At 47.8% G+C, this 24,495-nt stretch overlaps 1 protein-coding gene across 1 annotated transcript in view; it reads left to right on the top strand.

Annotated features, from left to right (window-relative positions):
• The first annotated feature begins 2,976 nt into the window (after positions 1 to 2,976).
• The window catches only part of LOC135056105 (UDP-glucuronosyltransferase 3A1-like), a 76,701-nt gene continuing 55,182 nt past the window's right edge, over positions 2,977 to 24,495 (top strand). The window contains exon 1 of the mRNA XM_063960873.1: positions 2,977 to 3,167. Within this exon, the coding sequence (XP_063816943.1) occupies positions 3,020 to 3,167 (148 nt within the window). The 5' untranslated portion in view covers positions 2,977 to 3,019. The remainder of the gene's footprint in view (positions 3,168 to 24,495) is intronic.

The following is a 24,495-nucleotide window of genomic DNA, read 5'->3' as shown; positions in this document are numbered from 1 at the left end:
GAGTGGAAATGATGGTTTTTGAGGTTAATAATACTTTGGGATCAAAATGACCCCCAAATTCTATGATTTAAGCTGTTTTTTAGGTTTTTTGGAAAAAAACACCCGAATCCAAAACACACCCGAATCCGACAAAAAAAATTCGGTTAGGTTTTGCCAAAACGCGGTCGAACCCAAAACACGGCCGCGGAACCGAACCCAAAACCAAAACACAAAACCCGAAAAATTTCCGGCGCTCATCTCTAATTTCTAGACAATTTGGCTCCCAGTGCGAGATTTAAAAATGCGTAAAAAGAAAAAGCATGCGCGCGCCGAAGGCGCGCGCGCTCCCGACAAGGGTGTGTGGCCTGATTAAAATGGGTGTGGTCTCATTAAAGTGGGCGCAGCCTTGTCTGATATCATCACACCCACCACAGGGGAAAAAAAATAAAAATAAAAAAAGTCCCCTTTTTACACATTACAGCAGGCAAGTGTCCCCATATTACACAGCGCGACAGGCAGGTGTCCCCATTTTACACAGCGCGGCAGGCAGGTGTCCCCATTTTACAAAGTGCGGTAGGCAGGTATCCCCATTTTACACAGTACGGTAGGCAGGTATCCCCATTTTACACAGTACGGTAGGCAGGTATCCCCATTTTACACAGTGCGGCAGGCAGTTATCCCCATTTTACACAGTGCGGCAGGCAGATATCACCATTTTACACAGTACGCAGGCAGGTGCCCCCATTTTACACAGTGCGGCAGGCACGTGTCCCCATTTCACACAGTGCGGCAGGCAGGTATCCCCATTTTACACAGTCCGGCATCCCCATTTTACACAGTCCGGCAAGCAGTTGTCCCCATTTTACACACTGCGGCAGGCAAGTGTCCCCATTTTACACAGTGCGGCAGGCAGGTGTCCCCATTTTACACAGTGCAGCAGGCAACCCCATAGGCAGGTGTCCCCATTTTATACAGTGCGGCAGGCAACCCCATAGACAGGTGTCCCCATTTTATACAGTGCGGCAGGCAACCCCATAGGCAGGTGTCCCCATTTTATACAGTGCAGCAGGCAACCCCATAGGCAGGTGTCCCCATTTTATACAGTGCGGCAGGCAACCCCATAGGCAGGTGTCCCCAATTTATACAGTGCAGCAGGCAACCCCATATGCAGGTGTCCCCATTTTATACAGTGCGGCAGGCATCCCCATAGGCAGGTGTCCCCATTTTATACAGTGCGGCAGGCAACCTCATATGCAGGTGTCCCCATTTTATACAGTGCGGCAGGCAACCCCATATGCAGGTGTCCCCATTTTATACAGTGCGGCAGGCAACTCCATAGGCAGGTGTCCCCATTTTATACAGTGCAGCAGGCAACCCCATAGGCAGGTGTCCCCATTTTATACAGTGCGGCAGGCAACCCCATAGGCAGGTGTCCCCATTTTATACAGTGCAGCAGGCAACCCCATTGGCAGGTGTCCCCATTTTATACAGTGCGGCAGGCAGGTATCCCCATAGGCAGGTGTCCCCATTTTACACAGTGCGGCAGGCAGGTATCCCCATAGGCAGGTGTCCCCATTTTACACAGTGCGGCAGGCAGGTTTCAAGTGGGGAGAAAGGAAGAGGGAGAAAGAGAGAGAGGATACTTACATCTTCCCGCTCTTCGGTCCCGCCGCCTCACGTCCCTCGCGCCGACCCCCTCCTCCTTCCATGCGTATCTCCTTATCTCCTCTCCCCGAGCGCTCCTGCTCGGGGGGGGCGGAGTTTCGCGGAATGACGCGTTTGCGTCGTGACGTCACGACGCAAACGCGTCATTCCGCGAAACTCCGCCCCCCGAGCAGGAGCGCTCGGGGAGAGGAGATAAGGAGTCACAAAGTGCCGCGGCGGGCGCCCCGTGCGGTTGCACGGCTCGCCCGCCGCTTGAAACGGCACTGCCCCCTCCTCTCTGCCAGCAGCGCTGAGTGTCTGAGCCCTAGAGGGCTCAGACTCTACTGTGCATACGCAGATCTCCGGGAAAATGGTGCAGCGGCCATTTCCCCCGACTCTACTGTGAATGCGCAGATCTCCGAGAAAATGGTGCAGCGGTCATTTCCCCTATGATTTCTTTACTGCGCATGTGCAGAACTCCGTGAAAATTCCCGCTGCGCCATTTTCACAGAGTTTTAACAGTGCTGCTGATGTTGGCGCAAGACTGTGGAGGGGTAGGTATTCCAAAAATGGGTGCAGCATGTGCGGTGTGGGCCCACCCAGGACTCAGGGGCTCATGTGCAGCGCACATACTGCACCCATTATAGATACCATACGCCAGTGCCAGATTGGCTCTCCATGCTGCAAAAACACAAGAAAGGGTAGCAGGGTTTCCCATGAGAATACTGGTGGTCATTCCGAGTTGTAAATTTCGGTAAATTTATTCGCATCGCAGCGATTTTCCGCTTAGTGCGCATGCGCAATGTTTGCACTGCGACTGCGCCAAGTAAATTTGCTATGCAGTTAGGTATTTTACTCACGGTTTTTTCATCGTTCTGGCGATCGTAATGTGATTGACAGGAAGTGGGTGTTACTGGGCGGAAACTGGCCGTTTTATGGGTGTGTGCGAAAAAACGCTGCAGTTTCTGGGAAAAACGCGGGAGTGGCTGGGCGAACGCTGGGTGTGTTTGTGACGTCAAACCAGGAACGACAAGCACTGAACTGATCGCAGATGCCGAGTAAGTCTGGAGCTACTCAGAAACTGCTAAGAGGTGTGTAATCGCAATTTTGAGAATCTTTCGTTCGCAATTTTAAGAAGCTAAGATTCACTCCCAGTAGGCGGCGGCTTAGCGTGTGCAATGCTGCTAAAAGCAGCTTGCGAGCGAACAACTCGGAATGAGGGCCACTGGTAGATCACAATCAATGTTTTGTCATGTCAGTTCTAAAGCAACAAGGTCCATGTCATGAGACAGTGACATTATCACTGTACTGTGTATGTCTCAGAGGAACTGTGGGATCCAGGGCGTGCAGCTGTCAGGCTGCCAGAAGAGGCGTGGCTAATCCTAGACACTCCCACATGTTCCCAGTTACTGCCTCACACAGTGCAAGAGTCACTGGGATTCCTAGAAGAATGACCGGAGATAGGAGTCTTTCCATCTTCCTCCTCTTTATGCTGCAGTTCCCCCTTCTGCAGGGAGCCAAGATCTTGACAATATGTTTTGTGGGTGAGTTAGTATAATATAAATAGGTGATAAGGAGTTGTTTGTTAGTGTGTGTGTATATATATATAGCACTTATTTCAACACTAACACATTATGTTTCGCTAACTTCAGACATGTCCCAGGAATGCAGCTGAGCCACAATACATGTGAATACGTTTATTAGATAAATACATGAATAGTGGGCAGGAAAGCTGCCAGATTGCTGCAATAGAAGCTACTATGCTAAACGTACTCCTGCAATATTATACTAGTTACAGCAGTTGGGGGATAAGTTTATTCAGCAACGATTTTCTGGGGATTTGAAATACACAATGCTGATATTGTCATAATATGGACATTCTGAAAAGGCAGCACAATGACGACAGCCCATGTTAGCATACCTCCCCCAACATGACCCTCTCCAGGAGGGACACAATGCTCTGCTCCTGGACTTTCTGCTTAATTTATGATTGCCATTGCCTGTGCTGAGACACCTTTCTTATCCTGCAACCTGTTTAACACAGGTGCAGGCAATCATACATTAAGAGAAAAGTCCATAAGCAGAGCATTGTGTCCCTCCTGGAGGGGGTCATGTTGGGAGGTATGTGTTAAGCCCCGTACACACAGGGAGATGTGTGCTGAGCGATCTATCAGTGCCCGCTTAGCACAGCATGCGCAGATTAGCCCCGTTTTGCCATGATCGCTGCGCTGCGAAAATCCGTAGCGAGCGATCAACTCGGAATGAGGGCCATTATAACTTACTGCTAACTCTGCGTTTTAGCTGGAGATAGTGTTCTCCATATTACATTTGCTCCATAGACTCTAAAGTTCTGATCATGAGGGGAAATATTGTATGTGCCTATGCCATACTCGCCAACATTCTGGCTGACCCCTCTGGTGCGGCATGAGCGGGCGTGACATTAGTCAATGGCACTATATAGGTGCGGAACAGGGGCAAGACCGTGTGATCACGTTAGCGTAGCCCCGCCTCCTCCATTCAATGCTGAGTGTTGCTGGCATAGTGGGGCAGGGAACTGGGCCACAATGACACGACCACCCACTTTAAACAGTTGCAGGGGGCCATTTGCGGGAACCTCCCTGCCATTCTGGGAGAGTAAGCAAGTATGTCCAATGCACAGCAGACTTCCTGTTAGTAACCTATTGTATGACTCTGCAGCCAGCCTGACATGTCTGATAACAGAGAGCAGTAACATGTACGTGACATAAAAGCAGTACGGATGGTGTAATGATTAGCATTATTGCCTCACAGCACTGAGGTCATGGGTTCAATTCCCACCATGGCCCTCACTGTGCGGAGTTTGTATATTCTCTCCGTACTTGCGTGGGTTTACTCCGGGTACTCCGGTTTCTTCCCACAATCCAAAAATATACTGGTAGGCAGTGCCGGCCCTAACCAATATGATGCCCTAGGCAAAATTTTGGCTGGTGCCCCCTAGAACCACTGCTGGTTCCACCTCTGACCTTGCACCTCTTTCCCAGCACCATCACCCCTCACCCATAGCAGTCCTTATTTTGGTGTTTGTACCTCCTATATTTTAAATAGGAACAGTTCGCACATTTGGCGCACAGCCCAAAAAGGGGTATATTTTTGCTGGCAAGGAGCATGGCCACACAATAGTAACCCCAATTCCAATTACGCCACACAGTACTGCAACTTTATTCACATTTTATCATGCAATAGTGTCCATAATTCATATTACATGCCACGGTAGTATCACTTTATCTTATAAACGTTACTCCTCACAGTAGAGCCCCTTATTCACATTACATCACACTGAATTGCTCCTTATTCACATTACACCACACTCTATTGCTCTTTATTCACATTAGACGACACAGTAGTGCCCTTTCTATACGCAACGCCACATAGTAGAGCACCTTATACACATAGGGGGTAATTCCAAGTTGATCGCAGCAGGATTTTTGATAGCAATTGGGCAAAACCATGTGCACTGCAGGGGGGGGGGGGGCAGATATAACATTTGCAGAGAGAGTTAGATTTGGGTGGGTTATTTTATTTCTGTGCAGGGTAAATACTGGCTGCTTTATTTTTACACTGCAAATTAGATTGCAGATTGAACACACCCCACCCAAATCTAACTCTCTCTGCACATGTTATATCTGCCTACCCTGCAGTGCACATGGTTTTGCCCAATTGCTAACAAAAATCCTGCTGTGATCAACTTGGAACTACCCCCATAATGCCACACATTAGTAATGCATTTATACACATAATTCCACACAGTAATGCCCCTTACACATATGAGACACATTATTAATGTCCTTATAAACATAATGCGCCTTACACATTATGACAACCTTTATTAATGTCCTTTTGCACATAATGTCCCTTACACATATGCCGCACATTATTAATGCCCTTATACACATAAGGACACACATAATGTCCCTTACACATTTGCTGCGCATTATTAGTGCCCCTATACACATGACACACATACAGTAGTACCCTGTTACACATATTCCGCACATTATTAATGCCCATAGTGCCCCTTTACACATATGTTGCACATTATTAATGCATTTTTACATGACACACATAATGCTCCTTACACATATTCCAAACACTACTGAACAACCAACCCACTCACATGCACACAGCACTCACACTGCCACTAACACTGTAACCTCTGCTTGGATACAGATGTGTCCTCATAAATCTTGCCTCAATGCTAACGTTGGGCACCTTTTTTTTAATGAAAATGCATCTTATTTGCATTGCTATGTGGCTAGGATGCACAAGCAGCTTCTGCTGATTAAAATTATATGCAGCATGCTTGTATACTGTGCGAGACTGTGGCTGTATCTGCATATGAAATGTTACACACAGAATATAGGCATGCTGCATATCATTTTAATCAGCAGAAGCTGCTGATGCCCCTAGCCATATCAAATGCCCTAGGCAATTGCCTAGTTTGCCTATGCCCGGCTCTGCTGGTAGGTTAATTGGATCACAACAAAATTAACCCTAGTGTGAATGTGTGTGGGTGTACATGTGGTAGGGAATATAGATTGTAAGCTCCACTGGGGCAGGGACTGATGTGAATGGGCAAATATTCTCTGTACAAAGCTGCGGAATATGTGTGCGCTATATAAATAAATAAAGCAATAGAAACATCTTAACTTCTGTTACAGTATGACCAATTCTACATATATCTGTGAATGATTTACCTGTAGTAACATTCTTATTTTGGGTCCTTTAATCACAAGATGTACACACAAAACTTAGGTTAAAACTATTTGTAGCTCAATATGTTCAGCACAAAGGACAGGAGGGGGAGGGGGTTGTGTGTATTGGAAACACTGAAGCACATTGAAGTACAAGGTTCACAGCAGTGACATGCGGTCAGGGTAAGCAAGAGTGTCAGAGCCTCACCTGTCATACTCCAGTACACGCCGGAGTGCTGACTATAAAAATGATTCGAGTAACACAAATAAGATGTGTATAACTAATAAGTATCATCTTTGTATTATTCTAATCATTTTTATAGTCAAAACTACTCACCAAATTTGCAGCTCTCTGCTGGAAATACAATGCCTGTCTTGGAGATAGGGATGGCCATTTAACATCATCAATGGTCCATGACCAATGATAACTACTTTTACCATTGATGGTGTAGAAATAGATGTTTTCTCACCATTGATAATAAAGAGCTATTGAATCTTTTTTTCCAGGGTGTCGGAGATATGGAGCATAGCTCCGCCACCCAAGAAGCCACACCCCCAGATTCTGACTGGCCCATGTCTCACTCAATACTAAAGTAGGGATAACAACCGGTGGGCGAGACCATCGATAATTCCCTTACAGCTGGTTTCATACCATCGAGGTTATCCATCAATAGTACCATTGATGGATAACCCACTGATGGCCATCCCTAGTTTGAGAGACCAGGTGTGATGCCGCTATGAACTCAGCCTCCCCTCTGTGGCCAATAATGCGGCAAAGAAAGAAAGCGCAAGGGGAGGCAGCTATTCCGGAGGTATCTATAATCCCTTCAGTTAATGTACTCAGAAGTCATCAGACCATGTGAAGAGCACAGTACCATGGGAAATATATGATTCACAACAGCAGTGGGAGGAGCAAGGTTCAGAACATGGGACAGAAAGTGTATCTTCACGGGCTCGCTTCGCTTGCCATGATCCGGGACAGGTTTCTAAAGGGAATGGATGTTGACGAGGATAGTAAAACTGCTAGCCCACCAACCTTGCCCTGCTATCGCGAGTCACATGGTATTTCCCATGGTACATGGTCTGATGATGTCAGAGGTTACATTAACTAAAAAGGATCTCACCGCTACCTTACATCTGCCTCACTAAGGGTGTGTGGCTTGATGCAGTGTCAGGTGACCTATCCAGGAAGTTATGCATCACCCAACCAGGAGCGGCCAACATGAAAGCGAAGCTGATGATCAAGATGGCTAAAATGCAGGGGAACGTGCTGGTGGGTGGCTGCTGGGGCTGGGCAAGGGGGTCACAGGACTGGCCCACTTCCCTCCTGTGGGCAACATATACCCTGCCACAGGGAGGAAGCAGATAGTGCACACCATGTTTTATGTTGCCTCTGAGGAGGTTTTGTAACATGTTAAAATGTGTTATTTTATGGTGGTCACCAACTGTATTCCCTGTAGGCACGGCCGTGGGCAGCACTAGGCATGGCACCAGCTAGGGATAAGCATCAGTAGTTGTTGCCAGATAGGTAACTGTTCGCATAATATAAATTAGGAATATAGAGATTAAAGAAATTTCTCTGACGTCCTAAGTGGATGCTGGGGACTCCGTCAGGACCATGGGGATTAGCGGCTCCGCAGGAGACAGGGCACAAAAGTAAAAGCTTTAGGATCAGGTGGTGTGCACTGGCTCCTCCCCCTATGACCCTCCTCCAAGCCTCAGTTAGATTTTTGTGCCCGGCCGAGAAGGGTGCAATCTAGGTGGCTCTCCTAAAGAGCTGCTTAGAGTAAAAGTTTGTTAGGTTTTTTATTTTCAGTGAGTCCTGCTGGCAACAGGCTCACTGCTACGAGGGACTTAGGGGAGAGAAGTGAACTCACCTGCGTGCAGGATGGATTGGCTTCTTAGGCTACTGGACACCATTAGCTCCAGAGGGAGTCGGAACACAGGTCTCACCCTGGGGTTCGTCCCGGAGCCGCGCCGCCGACCCCCCTTGCAGATGCCGAAAAGTGAAGGTCCAGAAACGGCGGCAGAAGACTCTTCAGTCTTCATAAGGTAGCGCACAGCACTGCAGCTGTGCGCCATTGTTGTCAGCACACTTCATAGCAGCGGTCACTGAGGGTGCAGGGCGCTGGGGGGGGGCGCCCTGGGCAGCAATGATAGTACCTTATTCTGGCTAAAAATACATCACATATAGCCCCTGGGGGCTATATGGATGTATTTAACCCCTGCCAGGTCTCAGAAAAACGGGAGAAGAAGCCCGCCGAAAAGGGGGCGGGGCCTATTCTCCTCAGCACACAGCGCCATTTTCCCTCACAGAAATGCTGGTGGGAAGGCTCCCAGGCTCTCCCCTGCACTGCACTACAGAAACAGGGTTAAAACAGAGAGGGGGGGCACTTATTTGGCGATATGTATATATATATTAAAATGCTATAAGGGAAAAACACTTATATAAAGGTTGTCCCTGTATAATTATAGCGTTTTTGGTGTGTGCTGGCAAACTCTCCCTCTGTCTCCCCAAAGGGCTGGTGGGGTCCTGTCCTCTATCAGAGCATTCCCTGTGTGTGTGCTGTGTGTCGGTACGTGTGTGTCGACATGTATGAGGACGATGTTGGTGAGGAGGCGGAGCAATTGCCTGAAATGGTGATGTCACTCTCTAGGGAGTCGACACCGGAATGGATGGCTTATTTAAGGAATTACGTGATAATGTCAACACGCTGCAAGGTCGGTTGACGACATGAGACGGCCGGCAAACAAATTAGTACCTGTCCAGGCGTCTCAAACACCGTCAGGGGCTGTAAAACGCTCATTTACCTCAGTCGGTCGACACAGACACAGACACGGACACTGACTCCAGTGTCGACAGTGAAGAAACAAACGTATTTTCCTTTAGGGCCACACGTTACATGTTAAGGGCAATGAAGGAGGTGTTACATATTTCTGATACTACAAATACCACAAGAAGGGTATTATGTGGGGTGTGAAAAAACTACCTGTAGTTTTTCCTGAATCAGATAAATTAAATGAAGTGTGTGATGATGCGTGGGTTTCCCCCGATAGAAAATTATTGGCGGTATACCCTTTCCCGCCAGAAGTTAGGGCGCGTTGGGAAACACCCTTTAGGGTGGATAAGGCGCTCACACACTTATCAAAACAAGTGGCGGTACCGTCTCCAGATAGGGCCGCCCTCAAGGAGCCAGCTGAGAGGCTGGAAAATATCCTAAAAAGGTATATACACAAATACTGGTGTTATACTGCGACCAGCGATCGCCTCAGCCTGGATGTGCAGCGCTGGGGTGGCTTGGTCGGATTCCCTGACTGAAAATATTGATACCCTTGACAGGGACAGTATTTTATTGACTATAGAGCATTTAAAGGATGCATTTCTATATATGCGAGATGCACAGAGGGATATTTGCACTCTGGCATCAAGAGTAAGTGCGATGTCCATATCTGCCAGAAGATGTTTATGGACACGACAGTGGTCAGGTGATGCAGATTCCAAACGGCACATGGAAGTATTGCCGTATAAAGGGGAGGAGTTATTTGGGGTCGGTCCATCGGACCTGGTGGCCTCGGCAACAGCTGGAAAATCCACCTTTTTTACCCCAAATCACATCTCAGCAGAAAAAGACACCGTCTTTTCAGCCTCAGTCCTTTCGTCCCCATAAGGGCAAGCGGGCAAAAGGCCAGTCATATCTGCCCAGGGATAGAGGAAAGGGAAGAAGACTGCAGTAGGCAGCCCATTCCCAGGAACAGAAGCCCTCTACAGCTTCTGCCAAGTCCTCAGCATGACGCTGGGGCCGTACAAGCGGACTCAAGTGCGGTGGGGGGTCGTCTCAAGAGTTTCAGCGCGTAGTGGGCTCACTCGCAAGTGGACCCCTGGATCCTACAAGTAGTATCCCAGGGGTACAGACTGGAGATTCGAGACGTCCCCCCCTCGCAGGCTCCTGATGTCTGCTTTACCAACGTCTTCCTCCGACAGGGAGGCAGTATTGGAAACAATTCACAAGCTGTATTCCCAGCAGGTGATAATCAAAGTACCCCTCCTACAACAAGGAAAGGGGTATTATTCCACACTATATTGTGGTACTGAAGCCAGACGGCTCGGTGAGACCTATTCTAAATGGGAAATCTTTGAACACTTACATACAAAGGTTCAAATCAAGATGGAGTCACTCAGAGCAGTGATAGCGAACCAGGAAGAAGGGGACTATATGGTGTCCCTGGACATCAAGGATGTTTACCTCCATGTCCCAAATTGCCCTTCTCACCAAGGGTACCTCAGGTTCGTGGTACGGAACTGTCACTATCAGTTTCAGACGCTGCCGTTTGGATTGTCCACGGCACCCCGGGTCTTTACCAAAGTAATGGCCGAAATGATGATTCTTCTTCGAAGAAAAGGCGTCTTGGACGGTCTCCTGATAAGGGCAAGGTCCAGAGAACAGTTGGAAGTCGGAGTAGCACTATCTCAAGTAGTTCTACGACAGCACGGGTGGATTCTAAATATCCAAAATCGCAGCCGTTTCCGACGACACGTCTGCTGTTCCTAGGGATGGTTCTGGACACAGTCCAGAAAAAGGTGTTTCTCCCGGAGGAGAAAGCCAGGGAGTTATCCGAGCTAGTCAGGAACCTCCTAAAACCAGGAAAAGTGTCAGTGCATCATTGCACAAGAGTCCTGGGAAAAATGGTGGCTTATTACGAAGCGATTCCATTCGGCAGATTCCACGCAAGAACTTTTCAGTGGGATCTGCTGGACAAATGGTCCGGATCGCATTTTCAGATGCATCAGCGGATAACCCTATCTCCAAGGACAAGGGTGTCTCTCCTGTGGTGGTTACAGAGTGCTCATCTTCTAGAGGGCCGCAGATTCGGCATTCAGGATTGGATGCTGGTGACCACGGAGGCCAGCCTGAGAGGCTGGGGAGCAGTCACACAGGGAAAAAATTTCCAGGGAGTGTGATCAAGTCTGGAGATTTTTCTCCACATAAATATACTGGAGCTAAGGGCAATTTACAATGCTCTAAGCTTAGCAAGACCTCTGCTTCAAGGTCAGCCGGTATTGATCCAGTGGGACAACATCACGGCAGTCGCCCACGTAAACAGACAGGGCGGCACAAGAAGCAGGAGGGCAATGGCAGAAACTGCAAGGATTTTTCGCTGGGCGGAAAATCATGTGATAGCACTGTCAGCAGTGTTCATTCCGGGAGTGGACAACTGGGAAGCAGACTTCCTCAGCAGGCACAACCTCCACCCGGGAGAGTGGGGACTTCATCGGGAAGTCTTCCACATGATTGTGAACCGTTGGAAAAGACCAAAGGTGGACATGATGGCGTCCCGCCTGAACAAAAAACTGGACAAGTATTGCGCCAGGTCAAAAGACCTCAGGCAATAGCTGTGGACGTTCTGGTAACACCGTGGGTGTACCAGTCGGTGTATGTCTTCCCTCCTCTGCTTCTCATACCCAAGGTATTGAGAATTATAAGACGTAGAGGAGTAAGAACTATACTCGTGGCTCCGGATTGGCCAAGAAGGACTTGGTACCCGGAACTTCAAGAGATGCTCACAGAGGACTCATGGCCTCTGCCGCTAAGAAGGGACTTGCTTCAGCAAGTACCATGTCTGTTCCAAGACTTACCGCGGCTGCGTTTGACGGCATGGCGGTTGAACGCCGGATCCTAAGGGAAAAAGGCATTCCAGAAGAGGTCATTCCTACCCTGGGCAAAGCCAGGAAGGAGGTGACCGCACAACATTATCACCACATGTGGCGAAAATATGTTGCGTGGTGTGAGGCCAGGAAGGCCCCATGAAGAAATTTCAACTCGGTCGTTTCCTGCATTTCCTGCAAACAGGAGTGTCTATGGGCCTCAAATTGGGGTCCATTAAGGTTCAAATTTCGGCACTGTCGATTTTCTTCCAGAAAGAATTGGCTTCAGTTCCTGAAGTCCAGAAGTTTGTCAAGGGAGTACTGCATATACAACCCCCTTTTGTGCCTCCAGTGGCACTGTGGGATCTCAACGTAGTTCTGGGATTGCTAAAATCACATTGGTTTAAACCGCTCGAATCTGTGGATTTGAAATATCTCACAGGGAAAGTGACCATGCTGTTGGCCCTGGCCTCGGCCAGGCGAGTGTCAGAATTGGCGGCGTTTGTCTCAAAAAAGCCCATATCTGATTGTCCATGCGGACAGGGCAGAGCTGCGGACTCATCCCCAGTTTCTCCCTAAGGTGGTGTCAGTGTTTCACCCGAACCAGCTTATTGTGGTACCTGCGGCTACTAGGGACTTGGAGGACTCCAAGTTGCTAGATGTTGTCAGGGCCCTGAAAATATAGTTTCCAGGACGGCTGGAGTCAGGAAAACTGACTTGCTGTTATCCTGTATGCACCCAACAAACTGGGTGCTCTTGCTTCTAAGCAGACGATTGCTAGTTGGATGTGTAGTACAATTCAGCTTGCACATTCTGTGGCAGGCCTGCCACAGCCAAAATATGTAAATGCCCATTCCACAAGGAAGGTGGGCTCATCTTGGGCGGCTGCCCGAGGGGTCTCGGCTTTACAACTTTGCAGAGCTGATACTTGGTCAGGGGCACACCCTGACTGAGGAGGACCTGGAGCTCTCTCATTCGGTGCTGCAGAGTCATCCGCACTCTCCCGCCCGTTTGGGAGCTTTGGTATAATCCCCATGGTCCTGACGGAGTCCCCAGCATCCACTTAGGACGTCAGAGAAAATAAGAATTTACTTACCGATAATTCTATTTCTCGTAGTCCGTAGTGGATGCTGGGCGCCCATCCCAAGTGCGGATTGTCTGCAATACTTGTACATAGTTATTGTTACAAAAATCGGGTTATTATTGTTGTGAGCCCTCTTTTCAGATGCTCCGCTGTTATCATGCTGTTAACTGGGTTGAGATCACAGGTTGTACAGTGTGATTGGTGTGGCTGGTATGAGTCTTACCCGGGATTCAAATCCTTCCTTATTGTGTACGCTCGTCCGGGCACAGTATCCTAACTGAGGCTTGGAGGAGGGTCATAGGGGGAGGAGCCAGTGCACACCACCTGATCCTAAAGCTTTTACTTTTGTGCCCTGTCTCCTGCGGAGCCGCTAATCCCCATGGTCCTGACGGAGTCCCCAGCATCCATTACGGACTACGAGAAATAGAATTATCGGTAAGTAAATTCTTATTATTATCTGAATGAAAATATCATTAATGATGAAAGGTGATTTTACCCATGGTGAATAGTATAGTGTATATATTTTATAGTAAGAAATAGATGTATTAGGTAAATGTTTAGGTGATTTAGGAAATACTGTTTTGTATATGTGTGCATATAGATCTGTAGAGGCATTGTGGACTGAACAGGTTTTAGGCCATACATGAGAACAGGTATGTGATGGAGACCTCTTTAGGTCACTTGGACACTGGAATTCACAGGTGTGCTTACAATTAGATTGAAATCAAGCTTCAGAACGCTTTTGGCACTCGTAAAACTGGTTTGTCTAAATTGTCCAGTACAGGCTAAGATAGGGATCATACTGTAAATTAGCTACTATTAAAAGAGATCACATCCATTGATAGAAGATCTGAACCACTTCAGGCAAAACTTCATCACAACAGAACTGAAAAAAGACATTCTGAATTTAACAGTACTCTCCATGCTTGAGGCAGGCTGGGCATCGCACGTTTTATGACACCATGCCTTCTTGAGCAGAGCATATTTTATGACCCCTTGGAATGTAAATGACAAACCTATAATTATTGCATTGAAAACACTATGAGAGTATGCCAGCAGATGGATAACTTATAGGTATGTATACATGAGTTAGAGCAGTCAGAAGTCAGGAGGAGGGGAGATCAGAAGATGAAGTAAGTCAGAGATCAGAAGATGAAGTAAGTCAGGAGAAGGAGAGAAGATGTGGAGTTAAGAAGAAGCTAAGTGCAGGAGGAGGAAGGAGGGATATTCACATATAAGGAAAGGATCTCTAGGATGGTAACTATATACTTGCAAGTATAAACTTTGTTAGCAGTTGTCTAAAGGAGCATATACACGGTGCGATATGCACTTAGCTTTCCTTGCGATTTTGACTATACAGGTTGAGCATCCCTTATCCAAAATGCTTGGGACCAGAAGTATTTTGGATATGGGATTTTTCCGTATTTGGAATAATTGCATACCATATTAAGATATCATGGTGATGGGACCCAGGTCTAAGCACAGAATGCATTTATGTTTCATATACACCTTATACACAGAGTCTGAAGGTCATTTTAGCCAATATCACTTGCTAGCAGTTTTTAGCAGCCATGCAAATGCATTGTCGCCGCCCAGTGGGGAGTGTATTTTCGCTTTGCAGAAGTGCGAACGCTTGTGCAGCAGAGCGCCTGCAAAATAATTTTGTGCAAAACAAGACCAGCCCTGTAGTTACTCTTCGTGATCGTTGATTCTAACGACGGAGGGACAGCTATTGACATCACACACCCGCCCAGCGAACGCCCAGCCACACCTGCGTTTTTTATGCCACGCCAGTGTTTTTCTAAGCAGTCCCTGAAAACGGTCAGTTTACACCCAGAAACACCCACTTCATGTCAATCTTCCTGCGTTCGGCCGTGCGACTGGAATGTTCGTTACACTCTGTGCAAACCCACGATGCTCATTGTACTCGTACGACGCACCTACTCATTGCGGTGCATGCGTAGAAATGCCGATTTTAGCATGATCGCTGCGCTGTGAACAACGACAGCTAGCGTTCAACTCGGAATGACCCCCTTAGTGCGTTAAACAAAGTTTGTGTACATACACACAATTCATTTATGCTTCATATACACCTTATACACACAGCCTGAAGGTCATTTAATACAATATTTTGAATAACTTTGTGTATTAAACAAAGTTTGTGTACATTGAGCCATCAGAAAACAAAGGTTTCACTATCTCACTCTCACTCAAAAAATTCCGTATTTCGGAATATTTGGATATGGGATACTCAACCTGTATAGTCAAAGTCGTAGGGAAAGTTAGTGCATATTGCACCGTGTGTACACAGCTTGCGATGCTGATGCGCGTTCCCGCGGATCGGCATTGCAAGAAAAAATAGACTGTGCAGGCAGCCCAACTTTGACTATATCGGCCGGCCCCGTCGAATAGTCAATGTCGGGCTGTGCGGCACATCGCGCCACGTGTACACAGTATAAGTTTGTTAAAGCGTTTCATGTTGTTCTATGTGCTATAAATTAAGGAAGCATAAACATAAATATTATTAGTGTATATCTTAAGATGTGTACATACGGTGAGATAAATCTGTAAGACAAAGACAAAATCTTAAGGAAAGTTAGTGCATATCTCAAGGTGTTAGGCAGCTTGTGATACCGATTCGATCCCAATGCGCACTCCCGTGAGGTCGGTATCGCAAGGCTAGATAGACTGTGCAGACAAGTCAATCTTGACTATCTAGTACAAAGTATAGTCAGAATTGGCACTTAGTCAAAATCGTACATAGACAAAATTGGAAGTACAGATAGTCAAAATCTGTGCTATCTGGATTCTGGGGGAGTTCAAGGGAAATCGCATAGTCACAATCGGGTACACACCTTTATTCTGTATAATTTGATTTCGCCTGTAAATAAACAATTGGATGATAAAAGCGGTTATCTCAAGTCTGAACTCTCTTTAAGGAATCATAACTTCATAATTTCATAAGTCATATGTATAAGGACTGCACAGTGGCGTAACTAGAAATTTTTCTCCCCCAAGCCAAAAAATTCTTCGGCGCCCCCCCCCTTCATGCTCCATAATTGGGAGCAAGAAAGGGATAAATCTGCGCGCGCCAAAAAAGGGGCGTGGTTTTGTAGGAGTGGGCATGGTTTCGCATAAAGGGGCGTGGCATTGCAGGAAAAGACTACCTTATACCCCAGTTTTGCAACCTGCACGACCAGACGTTGGCCACCACAGGAAAGAAAAATAATCCTGATTCATGCCCCTTACATTATTTGTCATTTTTCCTCCTTATAGTAATGCCCAGTATACATTATTCCACATACTGAAATGGCCCTTAGACATTATGCCGCACACAATAATGCACGACACAATATGCACACACTGTAATGCCCCTGACACATTATGCCACACACCGTAATGCAGGCATGTCCAAACTGCGGCCCTCCAGCTGTTGTGAAACTACATATCCCAGCATGCCCTGACACAGTTTTGCTGTCAGAGAATGCTAAAGCTGTGTCAGGGCATGCTGGGATGTATAGTTTCTCAACAGCTGGAGGGCCACAGTTTGGACATGCCTGCCGTAATGTCTGTGACACATTATGCCACACACCGTAATGCCTGTGACACATTATGACAGGAATCGCAATGCCCGTTATACATTATGCTACACACTGCAATGCCCCTGATACATTATAGCACATACAATGTCTGTGATACATTGACACACACCGCAATGTCCGTGATACATTATGCCACACACTACAATGCCCGATACATTATAGCACATACAATGCCTGTGACACATTATGCCACACACTGCAATGACCTTGAGACATTATACCACAATGCCCGTGATATAGTATACCATACACCGTAATGCCTGTGACACATACCGCAATGCCCTGCCTGTTATACCCTATGCCACACATCGCAATGCCCGTTATGTATTATGCCACACTGCAATGACCCTGAGACATTATACCACATGCCACAATGCCCGTGATATAGTATACCACACACCGTAATGCCTGACACATTATGACACACACCGCAATGTCCGTGATACATTATGCCACACACTGCAATGACCTTGAGACATTATACCACATATCACAATGCCCGCGATATAGTATACCATACACCGCAATGTCCGTGATACATTATGCCACACACCGTAATGCCCATTACACATTAAGTCCTACAGTAAGGCTTCTAATTACTTTTCAATTACCTGCTCGTTGTCAGGGGTTTCATGCACTGGGTGTCATGCTCGTTGCCAGGGGTTTCATGCTCTTGGTTCCATGCACGGTGCCAGGGGTTTTCATGCTCAGGGTGTCATGCTCGTTGCCAGGGGTTTCATGCACTGGGTGTCATGCTCGTTGCCAGGTGTTTCATCCACTGGGTGTCATGCTCGTTGCCAGGTGTTTCATGCACTGGGTGTCATGCTCGTTGCTAGGAGGTAGTCCTTGTTGCTAGGGCTGTGCTCCCAGTGCCACATATGTCCCCAGTGCCAGATATTCCCCCACGGTGCCAGGTACTTACATGCCCCAGTGCCAAATATAGCCGTCCCCCCCCATGTGCCAGGTACACATATACCCCCCCCAGTGCCACATATGCCCCCAGTGCCAGATATTCCCCCCCAGTGCCACATATGCCCCCAGTGCCAGATATGCCCCCAGTGCCATATATTCCCCCCCAGTGCCAAATATGCCCCCAGTGCCAGATATCCCCCCCCCCAGTGCCAGATATCCCCCCCCCAGTGCCAGATATTCCCCCCAGTGCCAGATATTCCCCCGTGCCATATTCCCCCCCAGTGCCAGATGTTCCCCCCCCAGTGCCAGATATTCCCCCCCAGTGCCAGATATTCCCCCCCAGTGCCAGATATTCCCCCCCAGTGCCAGATATTCCCCCCCAGTGCCAGATATTCCCCCCCAGTGCCAGATATTCCCCCAGTGCCAGATATTCCCCCAGTGCCATATATGCCCCCAGTGCCAGATATTCCCCCCCCAGTGCCATATATGCCCCAGTGCCAGATATCCCACCCCCCAGTGCCAGATATCCCACCCCCCAGTGCCAGATATCCCACCCCCCAGTGCCAGATATCCCACCCCCCAGTGCCAGATATTCCCCCCCAGTGCCAGATATTCCCCCCCAGTGCCAGATATTCCCCCCAGTGCCATATATGCCCCAGTGCCAGATATCCCCCCCCAGTGCCATATATGCCCCCCCAGTGCCATATATGCCCCCAGTGCCATATATGCCCCCAGTGCCAGATATCCCCCCCCAGTGCCATATATGCCCCCAGTGCCAGATATTCCCCCCCCAGTGCCATATATGCCCCAGTGCCAGATATCCCCCCCCCCAGTGCCAGATATTCCCCCAGTGCCAGATATGCCCCCAGTGCCAGATATTCCCCCCAGTGCCAGAAATGCCCCAGTGCCAGATATTCCTCCCTCCCCCCCCAGTGCCATATATGCCCCCAGTGCCAGGTATTTACCCCCCCCCCCCCCCCCCGCCGTTGCTTTTTGGAGGGACACGGAGGGCACAGCTCGTCTCTCCTGTGTCCCTCCTGCTGCATCATCTCCGACGGCCGCGGGTCTATTAGGGGGAAGTGCCGGTTCGTGAGCCAATTAGAGCTCACGGACGGCACTTCCCCCTATTAGACCCGCGGCCGCCGGAGATGATGCAGCAGGAGGGACACAGGGAGGCGTGCTGTGTGCCCTCCGTGTCCCTCCAACAAGCGGCGGAGGGAAGGAGACTGCAGACTGACATGCGGACGCTCGTCCGCATGTCAGTCTGCTGTAAATCAGTGGCGCCCCCGCAGCCCCTCGCCCCCAAGCCACCGCGAGGGCTGCGGGGGCAGTAGTTACGCCACTGGGACTGCATATATTTATCAGCCACTTAGTTTGTAAGCCTGACAAAATATATTTGCAGATATATATGATAAACACACAGTAATTAAAATATGTCTATATATTAATAATCATATATGATATATATTAAATATCAAAATAATATAGAATTTATAAATATGATTCCATAAATCAGTAGTAGTGGGCAATCATGATCAGTTTCCTGTGCATATGTGTGTGTCGATTACTCCCAGCGCTGTACTTTAAACAAAGGACAATTATACACAGAAAAGATAAAAATTTATAAATGTTTATTTTCTGGTACAAAAAGATATATATGTATATATATATGACTATAATAACCGTAGGGAATAGGTAAAGAATAAAGAATGATTCTGTATGGTACGTATAAAGAATAAAGAGTAATAGAAATATAAACTCTCAGTACAGATTAAGTATGGTTATATTTAAAAAAGATTTTAAAAGGTATACGTTCCTAATACCGGTACACAAACACAGTACAATAAGACAAAATAGACAACATATAAATAAAGAAAGGATAAAGAGTGAAGAAAAATATTAAAAATTATATATTAGACAGGTACAGTAGAAACGCAAGTGCGGTTTACTCTACTGACTGGTGCAGAATAAATGCCTGATAGTTTTGTCTCCGTTTCGTAGTGAAAGAAAAAGTCCTATTTGTTAAATGTATCAGATTCTGGATACAAAGTCTCTTTGTTTAGTTGTGAAAGAAAAGTTCTATTTGTCAAATGTATCAAATTCTAGATACAAAGTTTCTCCAGCCAGGGGATGTGGCAGTGTAATACCCCTTTTCCACTAGCTGTTTTTACCCGTGTTTTTGCACGGGGGCACGCATCGACACAGGTTTTTAGTAGGTGGAAACGGGTCAACACGGGTTGAGTGACCCGGGAATCCAACCCGGCTATTTACCTGGGTAGAACACGGTAATGACACGGATAACGGTGCAGTGGAAACGGTCATTACACGTGTTTTCAGACCCGAGTAACGCTCTGAGACGCTGATTGGTGCTTCTGGGGCACTGGAAGATGATGTCATCCCTGGGAGACACGCTGGGCACATGCAGGCACCACAGCAGCAAACAAACGCGGATGCACATCTATTGCAGCAGCTACAACACTACGCTGGGCACATGCAGGCATTGAGGTAGCATGCAAACAAAACACTCTGAAGTCACGCTGGGTACATACAGATATTTTTATTGCAAACAGTCTGCGACTCCCTGCTAGACACAGCTACTGCACCGGTATCCATTGCTGCAATGCTGTGAGCAGGCCCCACCCCTCCCTTTTGGTCCTTTTGATGACATCATCTTGATGAGACAGTAAAAAGTCCATTTGTAATGACAGCAATAGGCTTTTACAGAGCTTACCCGGGTTAGGTGGAAACAGATCAGACACGGGAATAACCCGTGTCGAAGTGTAGTGGAAACGGGGGAGCCGACACGGGTTGTAGCCGTGTTAAACATCCCGGATCGAACACGGTACGTAGGTGGAAAAGGGGTACTAGGCAGTAGCAGCCGATAAGGATAATCTCCACAGTGCACTCACCGCTGTAGAAGTCCCACTGGAAGACCGCTGGTAGTATCTCGTGCTCGAGGTTGAAAGCGGGTGTCTGCCGGCAGACAGATTAACTAAGCGACGGTGGTCAGCGCTTAGAAGCGTGTGTCCCAATCCGTGGCTCGGCGATCTACGCGTTTCGCCTGTATACAACAGGCTTCGTCAGGATGCCAGATCATTAATTTCCCTGTCTTCTTATTCCTGTCCTGTGCCCTTACTTGCGGTTCAAGTTTCAGCATCACTTCCACCATTACTGTGCACTGTATCTGTGATATCCTTGGAAGACTTCCCTGTATGCACCATATTACGGGGCAAGTCTGCATGTCATAATACAACTACATGTCATAATAAAACTTGTCCTTTGTTCTCAATACCTAGAATGATGAGAGACCCTCTCTCATGCTGCTCTGCCAGTGGTGAATAGATGCTGTGCACATGCGCAAAGGGTCTATTCACTTGCAGAGAGTGACAGATATGCCATCACAGAGCGCTGTCCATGCCCTCATAGTAACGAAAAACAGGATTTTAATACCTACCGGTAAATCCTTTTCTCCTAGTCCGTAAAGGATGCTGTGGTCCACTTCAGTACCATGTGGTATAGACGGTTCCGCAGGAGCCATGGGCACTTTAAGACTTTTTCAGAGTGTGAACTGGCTCCTCCCTCTATGCCCCTCCTCCAGACCTCAGTATAGGAACTGTGCCCAGGGAGACGGACATTTCGAGGAAAGGATTTACTTTTAAGTTAATGGTGAGATTCATACCAGCTCACACCTCAACCATGCCGCACAACATGGCATTCAACAAACCACATGCCAACCAGCATGAAACATAACAGCAACGTGATGAAAACATTTTTAACAAAATTAACAACTGCAGGTAAAGTACGCACTGGGCTGGGTGCCCAGCATCCTCTACGGACTAGGAGAAAAGGATTTACCAGTAGGTATTAAAATCCTGTTTTCTCATAAATCCTAGATGATGCTCGGGTCCACTTCAGTACCATGGGGTTATACCAAAGCTCCAGTACGGGCGGGAGAGTGCGGATGACCCTGCAGCACCGATTGACCAAACTGTAGGTTCTCATCGGCCAAGGTGTCAAACTTGTAAAACTTAGCAAACGTGTTTGCCCGTGACCAAGTTGCTGCTCGGCAAAGCTGTAATGCCGAGACCCCCCGGGCAGCCGCCCAGGATGAGCCCACCTTCCTAGTAGAATGGGCATTCACCGAATACGGCATCGGCAATCCTGCCGTAGAATGAGCGTGCTGAATCGTACCTCTGATCTAGCGCACAATAGTCTGCTCAGAAGCAGGACACCCAATCTTGTTGGGAGCATACAGGACAAACAGAGCCTCTGTTTTCCTTATCTGAGCTGTTCTGGCGACATAGATCCTCAAAGCTCTGACCATATCCAGAGACTTTGAAGCAGCGAATGTGTCAGTAGCCACTGGCACCACAATAGGTTGTTTTATATGGAAAAAAGAAACCACCTTTGGAAGAAATTGCTGACGAGTTTTTAGCTCAGCCCTATCTTCATGGAAGATCAAATAAGGGCTCTTGTGAGACAAGGCCCCTAACTCAGACACCCGCCTTGCGGATGCCAAGGCCAACAGCATGACCACTTTCCAAGTGAGAAACTTTAACTCGACCTCTTGGAGAGGTTCAAACCAGTATGATTTAAGGAACTGCAACACGACGTTAAGATCCCATGGTGCCATAGGAGGCACAAATGGAGGTTGGATGTGCAGAACCCCTTTCACGAAAGTCTGAACTTCTGGAAGGGAGGTCAATTGTTTCTGAAAGAAAACGGACAATGCTGAAATCTGGACCTTGATCGAACCCAATCGTAGGCCCGCATCCACACCCGCCTGGAGAAAATGGAGAAAACGTCCTAACTGAAACTCTTATGTTGGACCCTTCTTGGTTTCACACCAAGACACATATTTTCTCCAAATACGGTGGTAATGTTTAGACGTTACTCCCTTCCTGGCCTGAATAAGAGTGGGAATTACTTCTTTGGGAATACCCTTTCGGGCTAGGATCCGGTGCTCAACAGCCATGCCGTCAAACGCAGCCGCGGTAAGTCTTGATACACGCACGGCCCCTGCTGCAGCAGGTCCTTGTTAAGAGAAAAAGGCCGAGGATCTTCTATGATCAATTCTTGAAGACCTGGATACCAAGCCCTCCTTGGCCAGTCTGGGACAATGAGAATCGCTCGAACTCCTGTTCTTCTTATGATTTTGAGAACTTTTGGTATCAGTGGAAGCGGAGGGAAGACATATACCAACCGAAACACCCACTGGGTCACTAGTGCATCCACTGCTATTGCTTGAGGGTCTCTCGACCTGGAACAATATCTCTGAAGCTTCTTGTTGCGACGAGACGCCATCATGTCTATTTGAGGAATTCCCCAAAGACCTGTCAACTCTGCGAAGACTTCTTGGTGGAGGCCCCATTCTCCTGGATGGAGATCGTGTCTGCTGAGGAAGTCTGCTTCCCAGTTGTCCACTCCCGGAATGAAAATTGCCGACAGAGCTGTTGTATGTCTTTCTGCCCAGAGGAGGATCTTTGACACCTCTGCCATAGCCGCTCTGCTTTTCGTTCCGCCCTGACGGTTTATGTACACAACTGCTGTTACATTGTCCAACTGGATCTGTATGGGTTGATCTTGAAGAAGGTGTACCGCTTGTAGAACGCCGTTGTAAATGGCTCTCAACTCCAGAACGTTTATGTGAAGACAAGTTTCTTGACTTAACCATCTTCCTTGGAAGCTCATCCCCTGTGTGACTGCTCCCCAGCCTCGGAGACTTGCATCTGTGGTCACCAGGATCCAGTCTTGAATCCCGAACCTGCGTCCCTCTAGGAGGTGAGAACTGTGTAGCCACGACAGGTGCGAAATTCTGGCTTTGGATGACAGGATTATCCTCTGATGCATGTGTAGATGGGATCCGGACCACTGGTCCAATAGGTCCCACTGGAATACTCTGGCGTGGAATCGACCAAACTGTATGGCCTCGTAGGCCGCTACCATCTTTCCCAACAACCGAATGCATTGATGAATCAACACTCTCGTTGGTTTCAGAATTTGTTTGACCATTCTCTGGATTTCCAGAGCCTTTTCTACTGGAAGAAATACCCTATGTACTTCTGTGTCCAGTATCATCCCGAGAAAGGACAATCTTGTTGTCTGTTCCAATTGTGACTTTGGAAAATTTATGATCCAACTGTGATGTTGGAGTACTGTCAGGGAGACTGCAATGTTCTGCACCAACTTTTCCCTGGACCTCGTTTTTATCAGGAGATCGTCCAGGTAAGGTATTATATTGACTCCTTGCTGTCGAAGGAGGACCATCATCTCAGATAAGCTTGATGTGGAGGATAAATGGGAACATGTAAGTAGGCATCTTTTATGTCCACTGACACCATGAATTCCCCCCTCCTCCAGACTGGAAATCACTGCCCTCAGAGATTCCATCTTGAACTTGAACCTTTGCAGGTAGAGATTCAGATTTTTCAGGTTTAGAATTGGTCTGACCGAGCCGTCCAGCTTCGGAACTACAAATAGGCTTGAATAAAACCCCTCTCCTTGTTGTAACAAGGGAACCAGGACAATGACCTGATCCTGACACAATTTTTGTATTGCTGCTGCTACCACTTCCTTGTCCGGGATAGAAGCTGGTAAGGCCGATTTGAAAAACCGGCATGGGGGAACGTCTTGAAACTCCAGTTTGTACCCTTGGGACACTATTTGTACGACCCACGGGTCTAGGCCCGATTGAACCCAGAAGTGACTGAAAAGTTTCAGACGTGCCCCCACCTGAGCAGACTCCCGCAAGGGAGCCACAGCGTCATGCTGCAGGTTTGGCAGAAGCAGAGGTTGATTTCTGCTCCTGTGATCCTGGAGACGCTGTGGGCTTTTTTCCTTTTCCCCTTCCTCTACCCACAAAGAAAGGGGAACCTTTACCCTTTTTGTATCTATTGGGCC

Source organism: Pseudophryne corroboree, chromosome 1 (assembly GCF_028390025.1).
Source record: "Pseudophryne corroboree isolate aPseCor3 chromosome 1, aPseCor3.hap2, whole genome shotgun sequence".
Taxonomy (NCBI): domain Eukaryota; kingdom Metazoa; phylum Chordata; class Amphibia; order Anura; family Myobatrachidae; genus Pseudophryne; species Pseudophryne corroboree.
The sequence above is the reverse complement of the archived record's forward strand: the minus strand, read 5'-3'. Positions and strand labels throughout refer to the sequence as shown.